This window comes from Eurypyga helias, unplaced genomic scaffold, assembly GCF_000690775.1.
Source record: "Eurypyga helias isolate BGI_N326 unplaced genomic scaffold, ASM69077v1 scaffold12135, whole genome shotgun sequence".
Taxonomy (NCBI): Eukaryota; Metazoa; Chordata; class Aves; order Eurypygiformes; family Eurypygidae; genus Eurypyga; species Eurypyga helias.
In genome coordinates, this window is record NW_010249536.1 from 18,640 (window position 1) to 30,427 (window position 11,788).

General features: G+C 43.5%; 1 protein-coding gene across 1 annotated transcript; it reads right to left on the reverse strand.

Moving 5' to 3' along the window:
• Window positions 1–8,446: 8,446 nt before the first annotated feature.
• On the reverse strand, window positions 8,447–9,989 carry LOC104509453 (protein shisa-1-like). Its single transcript, XM_010151396.1, has 2 exons — window positions 9,719–9,989; window positions 8,447–8,925 (listed from the first exon to the last, which is right to left on the reverse strand). Exons 1-2 carry the CDS (start codon window positions 9,987–9,989, stop codon window positions 8,447–8,449), a joined length of 750 nt encoding a protein of 249 aa, XP_010149698.1.
• Between the last annotated feature and the right edge of the window lie 1,799 nt (window positions 9,990–11,788).

Consider the following 11,788-nt stretch of genomic DNA (forward strand, 5'->3'; position numbering starts at 1 on the left):
TGTGCAACCTCATATCATCTATTCAATAAAAACCCAAGCCCAGTGTCAAGCCTAGAGGCAAGGACTGTAATGAGAGCAGTGCAGAATTTAAATACGAGTCTGGGCGATAACTGTAGGAGCTTGCACAATAAATGTCTCCATGAATGGTCTCCAAAAAGGAGAGGGGATAGGAACCCTAGAGAATCAGATTACTTAACGATACAGCACAAATATATTAGTAAAGCAAGTACTTAAATGCTCTGACATTAAATAAACTGAGTTTCAGTGACGGCCTGATCCGGATTTAGCTTCTTCCTACCTGAAACTACAACTTGCTAAACCAAAATGAATTAACATTTAAAGGAGTTACTCATCTGGCAGCTAAGGAGCAATTTGTAAGACACTGAAAAATTACAGGCAGTGTCTAACTCTGGAAATCTCCTCAAATATATCCTACAACCTATGGTTAGGCTTTTTTTTTTTTTTTGGAAATGCAATTATATTAGAAAATACTGTCCTCTTAAGCTTCAATGATCATTTTCCAAATTCCTTATATGATCTCATTTAAACAGTATCTTTCACTCTTTCAAAAAATCCCAGTGGCATGTAATAATAAATAAAAAATGAGAGATTATAGTTCAGATGGGCAGGTAAGGATGGATTTACAACTTCAATCAATACAGTATTTCATGAGCATCAGCATATAACGATGCTCTGTAGTACTACATGGCCTTAAGAGCTACCAGTTTTCAACTATTTAACCAGGAGAGAGAACCTCTCTGCCTTTATTACACAGATTTTGCTTTTACGCAGCTACTGAAGCCCAACTAAACACTTTAATGTGTGTAATTAAAGGAGAAATGAGGAGAAATTAAAGGAGAAATTAGGAGATAAAACCTTTTTTAATATAGCTACTATATATATATTGCTAATATACATAAGCAATATTATGTATTATATTGCATATAGCTAATATATCTATAATATATATATGTTGCATGTAACACAGCGTTCCCTTCTTAGGACCCACTCTGACAGCCAGATAAAGCCAGACAACCAACTGACAATGACTACAGAGGTAAGGTGTCATCAGTTTGTTTCAACTCAAAGTATTCAGAACAAATTATACTGCCCATTTAGCTGGAAAGGATGATTACATAATTTTTAAAAATCCCTCCATATTGTCTGTTTCACTCATTTCACTGACTGAATTCAGTTTTGCTCTTTCTAGACAGGCACTGCATACTGTGCTGCAGATTTCAGATGCCTGTCTGACAACTCCTGCATTGGCATTCCAGTCCTGTGGGGAACCTTGGCATAACCACAACACAAATCCTTAAATCCCTGAACACTACGAATGTAAAACTTTGCCTAAAACCGATGTGATGAATTTAGTCTCAAGTCCACAACAGAGCGCGGCAGAATTTTGCAAGGAAACCCAGTTTCTCTTCTGAAATGCAGCCGGCATGTCTGAAGGATAAGTGGATCTATAGTTAAGACCAAGCAAAGCAGGAATCACTGAGCTCTGCTGTATGGACAACAAGGAAAATATGTGATTTAAGTGCAACTGCCACAGTCCAGAATCAAGCATCGTGAAGCAATTTATTCCTCCTTAGAAGATGATGTATCAAATTGACTAAATACAAAGATATAGTGATAGTTCATAGAGAGATAAGAATTAACAATACTTTAAAATGTAATTTAATGAAAATTTCTCCTTGGGTAGGATCATAAACCACTTCAGTCATCAGGTCATTTTCCTTATAATTGCAACATTTATCCCCTGTAAAACAGTGTAAATCACGTGCCACTACTGGGTCTAATCACACTAATAAAGTAGTGGTGTATTCATTTATGATGCACATCGAACAAATAAATGATTTTAAAGTTAGTGGTGGGGGGAGGAGGAACCTAGGGCAAAGCCTTTACATATACTGAGTTGAGTACTCAAATGCATAAGTGAAAAACACATGGGGTCTGCTGAGCCCATTAAATTGTGACAATTTAATACGAACCTAATGAATTCACTTAAGTTTCTCCTGACATACAGAAGCACATTTTAATCAAGAAGTGGTTTCTATGAGTGCATGAATTGTGTGCTGCCACACACCCATCCCTCTACCCATTTGCACCTACAGACATCAGAAGAAACAGTAGCAAAAAAGAATAGCAATTTTTAAACCTGATTGCCCAACCTGTTTCAAGAAGTTAATATTAATTCATATTTAACAGTAAATATACTCAGAGAGAATAAAAATTATGAAGGATCAAGGGCTATAATTTTAATGAAACATGAAAAGAAATGGTGAGAAATGTCAGCACAAGTTTAAATCCTGTGAAGCTACTCTTTGAAGTGCACAATGCTTATTTACACCGATTTTCTACTGTGTATACGAGTTTGCCCTGTCCTTAGCTGAAAGGAGAGTTGCACACAAGAGGGTCTATGCGCTTGCTTTGGTGGTTGGTTTTATTTCTTGTGTCTTTCACATGTTCCCTCCTTTCCATCTTTGAACCAGACATGCTCGAATGCTCAATCTCCATTTGTCGTGGCAGACTGAAATGTCACTGCACGTCTGTCCACAGAGAATCCCTGCCAGTGCCAATTACTGTTCCAGACCTATGTTTTGCTGATGCTTGGGTGCCCCGAATCCTGCATCCCCACGTCCTCTTCATTGGAGAGGAACAGGTGACATGAGCAGCAAAGCCAGACACCAGAACAGACGTCAGGTCAGAGCCACGCATGGCCCAGCAGTAAGGTCACAAAACACAGGATGCTTAGCAAGTAAAGCACAACAAACTGAACCAAGAGGTTGCTCTGATTACAGAGGTGCTCAGTGTGCACCAACGCAGACAAGCTAATCTCCATGTCTAAACCCCGCTGCGTGGTTTATAACTAAGTGACCTACATATTTTGCTTTCTGTAGGCAACTACATCTTTAAATATGAAATTTTAAATCTATGTGAGTGAGGGAGAAAAAAGAAAGAAAATCTTTATTGAGTTTCCTTTTCCTTTGATGTCTAACTTTGATTAATAGGAAAATAGGCAGGCATTTTGCTGTTGTTATGCTCTACTAATATTCTGTTTTAAGAAGAAAACCGTAAAACAGTTAAAAGAGAGAACTGTGAAAGGCTGTAACTGATAATTACCACTCTTCAGAAAGATTTTAACTCTGCACCTCAGGATAACATGTCCATAATTACCTAAATCACATTTGTACAATTGAGTGCAGCGGCTCAGATTAACGTGCTGAGAGCCCCATCAGCAAACAGCCTGTTTGAAAGATCTGTGTAGACAACACAGAACACATAGAAACAATCTGAAATAACAGGCTAGTTATTGCAAATATGAATTTAAAGCAAGTAAAGTGCCTCCAGCATGGCCAAGGACACCCTTAGTTTCCACCAGCATAGTGAGAAGAGACAGCAGTAAGAACCTTGCAGAATCCATGTGGAAGAAAATAATTCTTTCCCAGTTGCATAAAGGCATGAATGAACGTGAACTTCATTTACAAGCAAGGATCTCCATTTAGATGGTGCTGGATGGAACCTCCTTATCTAGCCTACATTAATACTATTTTACTACAGAATCAGGAGTCTGGAGTCTCAAGGCCTAACCACATCTGTAGAAATTCCACGACCAGTATATGGTACCAAGGAGTAAGGTTTGGTCCTGAAAAGCTCAGGAATAGGAGAGACAGTATAGATTATTGGATACCTGCTCCCTTCTCCAAACAGAGCAGTAGCATGTTTTCCTCAGCCACAGGGATGAGCTACCTTGCCAGCCATCAGGCATCTAAGGGAAGGAAGCAAGCTGGCAGCACTTTGTGCAAGTTGAAACCTCCCACAGTGCTCTGGCTCCAGAGAGCTTATTTAATTTAAAAAACAAACAGAAAGTGTACTGGCAAGAGTGCTTATTTACAGATTGCATCTCTCCCAGACCCCAGAGGGAAGGGAGAGCACATAAGGATCTGGGTTTTTTTCCTAGGCAGGCACAGATTTACTGGAAACAAGAAATTGCAGCCTTCTCCCCTCCCTGACGTTTGGGAGGTTTGGTGCAGCAGCACGTTCACGCTCACGGCAGATGCTACAGTGGTGGCTGTGCAGACACATGCATCCATCCGGGCAGGACTGCGTCCCTTCCTCCATGCCCAAAGATGGAGTTTGTAGTGGTATCACTGCAACTTGTGTTAAAATACCCAGTCACATTTTCCCCTGTGAACCTTCTTCACCCTCACGCATCTGTACCGAGACACTGAGATCCCGGGAGGCACTTCCCAGTACGTGGGGCTTTGGTCTGGCACTGGACTTGGTACCGCATTAAGATCTGATCCAACATAAAGTGGTGGTGTAAAGACAATCAAAAGTTCCAAAGCAATAGAGATAAAAATGTACCATTTGCTACTACAACTTTGAACTTACATTGTAACTACCTTCACTTTCTTCAAGGAAGGACCTAAGGAAACAGTGTAACTTCCGTATGAGGAATGCTTCTCCGTGCTTCCAGATCCCACAGAAAACTGTAGGTTTGATGGGCTTTTTGCATTCTGACAATTTTGGACCCACCTGCCAGAATACCTGGTACTGAAGAATAGGGAATCAGTGTAGCTCTGCTCAAAGGATAGAGGGGAATTGTTTCCATTCAGAATTGAATTGACTTGATTGGAATGAATTGTTGCAGATCTTTGTGAAACCCTCATCATAAACATGAAAAAACATAGAGTCTGTAACAGTCAGCTTTGGTTTTGCATTTAAAAAGCTATGCTGAATAAAAGCAAATCTATCACTTCATGCAAGGCAAATATTGATCATTATTCTTAGGCAAAGAAATTCATTACACTGTTAATACCGCTAGCCACCTAAGTCATGGAGCCAGGGTTGCTGGAATCTCTTCACGTTCTGCCAACACACTTGTGGCCTTGAAGAGGCAAAGGGTGAAAGACCTTGAACAACAACTCTGCCCTCCCCAAGGGAAAACTGGAGATCCTTACCTGTTCCGAAAGAGGGGTTGCGTTTTACTCAGTACTTCAAAAAATGTGGCTTTACAGCATGAGAACTAAAAGCTCTTTAGGTTATTTTATTTTTATTTTCTACTAACACAGAGTGAATCGATCAGCACTGTATATTGATTCAGTGAAAAAAAAAAAAAGAAAAAAAAGAGGAATAAACCAGGAATATTATGGAAACACCGTTATATACAACACAGAACCTGCCCTGCTTTAAACTGGTTTGGTTAAACCTGTCCAAAAATCTGGACAAAAATACACCTGGGTTTATCTCAGCCCAATCAGGAACAGATTGAACAACATTAGAGGCACTGTTCAAACCAAGGCAATGGCATGTGTGGAGAAGGCTGTAAGAAACCACGGGGACACCATTCTACAAGCCCTGTAACAGGGTTTTGAGGGCTGAAGCTGGCATCCTCACCTTTTCAATTCTTAGCGTTGATGAAGTTCTTTCCTCCTAAACCCAGAAAGAATACACCCAGGACAATCCAGATCACCTGTGACATTACTGAGGCTTAAGGAGCAAAGGGTCTAAATCACTTCTTAATTAGAAGCTGAGGGGAAGTGGAAGGGGGTGTCATTAGGCAAACAAAGCCGAGCACCTACTACAATAGGTGGTAAGGAGACTATTAGTCTCTGCTAAGTACTTCTTCAGCGGGAACCAGGAAAAGCTGTTTAGGAGAGAAAAAAGGGATTTAGCATGAACATATCCCTCCCTCTAAAGATGTGCTAAACTCAGTAGCAAGGCTCCTGGAGTTAGTAAAGGGATAGAATTTACATAAAAAACACCCTGTGCTTTCCCCTTAGTGCCCCCACGGGCCGCTCGGGTTTTAATGCAGATGTTAACGGAGATCCCAGCGCAGCACGGCGTCCTTGGAAAAACGCCTCTCCAGCCCTTGGAGTGCAACGAATCGGTCACTTCTGGTGTTCTCTTGCAGTTTTGAAAAGAAATAACCGAATCCTGGAACTATTTGACCTGGCCTTGTTGCTGCCGACATCAGTTTTGACTGTACAGGCAGCAGTGTGATCCGGAAAATCGGGGTGTTCCTGGGGCTCGCGCTGCCACTGAGGGTCTGCTCGGAGAAGCCCCTTTGCTGTTTTGGTTGGGATGGTCTTATCTCGGGTTTTCAGCTGTGGAATAGATAGAGGAAGGTATGCTGACTCCGAACACCCTACTAATCCTTGCCAGAGAGCAGTTAAGGCAGCATTCCCAAAGCCCTTTGGCTGTTCTGTTCCTCACTTCTGACCAAGCTTTTTTTTCCCTTTTAGTTCTTTAGGGTTACACATGAACCTCTTGACCTTTTTCTGGTTTATGGTGTCAGGGAGGCTATTTCTCTGGCTCATCATTTAATTTAAAACCTTATCCTGAGGCTGCCTCCTGGAGAGCTTTCCGTTCGTGTCGAGGCTGCCGGGAGCTCCACAGGCAGTGCAGGCTGAGGCCTAAGCATACTGTCAGCTCACACAGTCCTTCACCGTTCTAGTTCTGAAAATCTACAGTCGCGACTTGTCGTGGTTTAACTCCGGCTAGCAAAATACCACGAAGCCGCTCTCACATCATCACGTTTTAGTAGAGGAGAGACTTGCTGATAAAGCCACCTATTCTCCATTGCTAGCGCCCGAGTCTACTAAACATAAAATACATCTTCCTAAGAGCACATGTGACACGAGTTGCTCTGTATTTCCCAGAATGAAGAGCATCAGGAAGGGATTTGTTTGTCCATTTGTCGTTGAACTGACACGAGGTTTTGTCATGATGTGCTATCAAAATTGGCCATTTAACCAGATAAACTGCTCCATGCAGCTACAGATTTCCCTAAGCCAACTGCAAACAACAGTTACTTTATAAAAAGAAGCCATTTTCTAGGTTCTTTCAGCAACTCAAGTTTAAACCTAACTTTAAAAGCACCATTCCAGCGGCAGGGCTGTGGCACAGTTGCCAGTACATCCCAGCGAGCCTTCACTGCCTGCAACAAGGACGACACATGTTAAGTTCAAGCTAATATATTTCTGGAAGCCTTAACTTATTATTTTCTGTTACCAAAACAAGTGTACAACACGAGCCTCGGGATTTTGGGGAAGTTTTATTTTTAGGGTATTCTGTTTTCATTGTTATATTCTTACTCCAGTTTTAAGAGGAACTGGGCATGTAAACATAGGTCACAGCCTTGGGTCAGCTAAGTTCTGTGAAATTTCTGATGAACACCCATGAAAGAATCAGGAAGTTAGCCAAATACATCACCTCGCCCCTACAGACCGGGGCACTTGGATAGGTATGTGCTTAGTATAAGCAGTGCTGTAGGACATAGTGCTCACCAGGATTAAGACATAAGGTTCTGAAGTAAAATATACTTAAAACGTGTAAGGTCACTTGTTTACAGAGTATATTAGTCCCACTGACTTACAAGAGAAGTCTCCAAACATCTTTACCTTTCCAGTTTTCTGATAGGCAGCACTCACATGGGAAAGGCTTTAGCATTTACTTCTTACAGGATTTTTAAGCCTTGGCCCCTGCTCCTACTGGTAACACCTGTGGAGTCCTTTTAACATGCCTTCACAGTATAATCACTCAGGTTTCTGTGCTGTGAGGAGGTGTTAAAACACTCCAGCAGCGAGTAGTATATTTTGACAACTTCTTCCTATCAGTGTCCTGCTGTGAAGCGGAAGGCTGCAGTCCGGCAGCATGCATCTTAACAAGGCCTCAAAGCAGGCAAGCTTTTCCAGCATATTCTCAGAAAACTGATTGGAGTCGTATTTTGTTCTTTCCTTACCCTGTAATTCTTCATGAATTTGCAATGTTCACATAAAGAAAGAAAAGACCACTAAGCCACCAGACCAGAGGGCGCAACCCGTATGTTGTTTTATTGCCTTCCCCTAGGATCTGTACTAAATGTACATTTTACTGAAATTAGGGCTTGAAGCTGCTCCTTTAGCAGCACCACTTAACTGACAGTTCATCAGGGGCAGGCGAGTCCAGGCAGTGTTTCACCATCTTGCATCAGTTCACTGGTAAAGTGTGTAGGTTCAGTACAGTCTTCCCATGCTTTACAGGCTGCCAAGCGTCCACAATTAGTAACTCCGCTAAGGCACCTTCCTGTCCTAAATTGCTGAGAAGACACCGCTACAGAAACCAAAACCAAGTTCTCTGACACATCCCTCAGAGCATAGGATGGCACCTTGAAAGGACAAGGGCAGGGTGAAACTCATTTCTACAGTTTCAGTCATTCCTTGAACATATATATAGGCTTCAGAATCTTGCCCTTTTCAATAGCATTAAAATAATACAAGTTAAAAACCCAAGAACCTAAAAGAAGTTCTAAAATGTCCTCTTTGGAGCTATAAAAAGCCAACATTGATGCACTTCCTAATAGCGTCAAACATTTGAATGGCCTCGTTTCAGTCCCCAAGAGCATTTTACAATAGTGAAGTAGCATCCAGTTCAGGCTGTATGGTGATGTGTCATCTTCTCAGACACGAACTCCCGAGTACATCATCGGGTCACCCTGGGTTACCCCAAGAGGGGTTGCGTTAGCACTCTGTCCATAAATTGTTCTTTTAAGGAAAGATGCCGGAGCCATTATTGCGGTATGATGGGTTGGTATCCTGTGGTTAGCATGTGAAGGGTGCAAGAGTTGCCCACTGGTAGGTGGAGGATTTAAGAACCGAGCATCGTCAGCCAACCCAATAATAGGAAGGGATGGAGCTAGAGTCATGCAGACGTTGCTGGTCTGAGGACTCAAAGAGCTTCTGGTGGCAGAACTGGAACTGGAGAGGCGAGAAGGAAGATCAGGTTCTAGAAGCCAAGTCTGGCCAGGTGCAAGTCCACTTTGCTGCCCCTCCTCCTGGGATTTTAAGCATTTGCAGCAGCAAATTCCAACACAGGCACCGCCAACAACAAACGCCACAAATACAGATCCGACAAGAAGGAACGGCAGGTACACGGGCACTGAAAACGGAAGAGTGACATTAGCCATCCAGTCATTCACGGGTTATTGCAGATTATATGCTGTTCATCCCTAAGGCATGCATGCACCAGGGAGCAGGGCCAGAGCAGTTTTACTCCCAACTCTTCTCTTGCTGCAGCTGGCAACTGGCAAATCCTATGGCAGGCTCATTTGAAAAAGCCTAACATAGAGAGGGTCAGACCAGTCAGTCCCACAGAGCCTGCCATTGATATCCATGGAAGAGTTGGCCGGTACTCCAATGGCACAGCTACTGTGTGCTTGTGCATGTAACTGAGTGTTACAGTTAGTACCTAAACTGCTGTTGAGGTACGATGTAATCTGTGTTTGAGGGCTACAAGCATTTTTACAAGCCAGAACTTACATACATTACTTCGAGGCATCCACATGCGTAACAGAACATGCTTAGCAACACGCATGTTCCACCCAAGATACAAACATCAGAGGTGCTACCAGACTACTTTGGTAGTAGCTTATAAGCTTTTCAAAGAGTAGGACTGACAGCAAAGTCTTTTGGGTGAATCCCCAAGTCATTCCCTCTTCCCAAAGAAGGGAACGGGGTGGCTCTGGCCCACGCAGCCACCAAGATACCCACTGTGCCAAGGCTCCGCAGCCTTCTGCTGCAATGGAGCTTGGAGCTGCGAAGGACTGAGAAACAGAGGAAGGATCTGGCTGGTGCCACCAAGGGAAGGTTGCTACAGGGAATGCAAAGAGGAAAGCACGTCTGACATGGCACACACACACTCCCCACACCTGCTAGCGGCACAGGAAGCTTACCTGGCGCTGGAGGCCTGGGGCTGGGCTGCTGATGGTCACCAGGGCACCTCCCCTGGTCCAGACGGGCCTCTCGGGACGAGCAGCAGTAGCGCAAGCTGCAGGTCCCACAGCACAGAGTGGCTTCGGGGCCATCGTAGCGCTCAGGGCACTGGAAGCCGTGGTGCCAGCGCTGCAGGCTGCCCACCCAGCCATGGCAGTACTCCCCGGCCTGCCCAGGGCAGCACGCTGGGGCCAGCAGCAGCACCAGGGCCCAGAGAACTCCCCTTGCCATGGTGGGCCACGCAGGGTGTCTCTCCTCTAGCCACTTGATCCACACTGCCCCTTCTTTCCCCCTCTCTGTTTTTAAAGGCCAGGCACACCCCACCCCAGGCAGCCACAGAGTGCAGCACTCCCAGACCCCCAGCTGCCCACCAAGGCACTGCCTAAGCTCCTGTTTCAGGAGGTTTTATCTCTTGGCCTCTAATCCCCTTTCCTTACAGCAACAAAGAAGGACCCACTAATTGAAAACCATTTGCAGCTATTCCAGCTCCACCTTCCTCATTTCTCTCCCTCATTCCTGCAGGGAGCAGCCCCTGGCACATCTCACACTCCTGGGTAGGGATTTCGACTGGCACCGCATCCTGAGCAAGGCTAAGGAGTGCGGGATGCAGAAAGCCCAGGGCACGCCTGGGTACCAAAGCTTCATTCCTGCAGGGGCTTGTCAGTAGCTGAAGTGTCAGAGGTGGGAGCTGGGGACAACCCATGATGACAAGTGAGAAATAAAATTTCCAGAGCAGAAAGAAAATGCCGGGATAACCAGCTTCTAGTGGGCTCTAAAGTGAAATTGGTACAAACTGGTATGAAGGTAATTTTTACCGTGTTTAACATGGATAATCAATTACATAAATACAAGGAGAAGATTTTAACATGAAAATGTAGGAAAAATTAATTTTGAAAGCTCTAATTTCTGTCTCCATGGTTGAAAACCTTAGAGGCTGAAAATTTTAAAGGGTCTTTTGCACTTCTGCTTTCCCTACTCACAGTGCAATCCATGAATTCAAAATATGTTTCAGGGGACAAAATGCCTATTTTAGGATCTCCAAAAGTTTCACCTACACAGGAAAATCCTACAGCGTCACAAAGACCCCATAGAAGCACGAGAGTGGTAATGACCTCTTCGTCTTTGAACTAAAAATAAAACCAGAGCATCTGGGGTCTTTCCTAGTCCAAGTCTACCTACTCGCTGTACCACCAGACCCTGGTTCTGAAGCACGATCAGCCTGTGCTTAACTGCAGTGAGGAAGAAAACTGTTGCTAATTGAGCACTTTGAAAAGCAGGGGGTTAGGCAACATCTTTTGGGCCAATATCCTGGTAGCATGTAGCACTATTTGCAGCTTGCTGGAAGACTCTTGAAGATGCTTGAACAGACACAAAAGATGTCTCCCACACCATTTTTTAGGAATGTTGCCATCGATTGTAAAGGAAAGCTGTCCAATGATGCAAACTTTTAGAAATATTTGCCCAACATTATGTCCCTTCTGATGATTTTTCGTTTTAATATTAGATAGCAGCTTGCACATTTATGCTTTATTAACTATTTCATGGGTTCAGTTGAATCCATATTTCAATCTGCCAAAGACATCAGCGCTCATCACCTTTGCCAGTCAGTCAGCTTCATGCATCATTTTTTAACTGTCTTTTTGGCAAACATGGTTAAAGAGATCCTGGGATTCAGAAATGTTAAATGAAACCTCTGTTTAGAACTACAGACCTTTCCAAATGCTGCTGAGTGCACTGAGATATGCATTTTGCCCTTCTGCATTTCAGCTCTGCAAGTGTAACTGCAAGGCTGACTGCGTGGGACCAAATCCTATTAATCCATGGGCACAAACCAGAAAATACTGAGCAACCCCAACACTCTTTAAAAAAGACAGCCAGAGGTGAGCAATGTGCTATCTTGTATAGAATTTCCAAGCACTGAAGTGATACCTTAAGCCCAAAACTGTATTTGCCGTAAGGCAAGTTCTAGCTTATTCACAGATTCAACTCCAGCACTATTAGGCCAGACTAAATACAAACTTTTATTATTT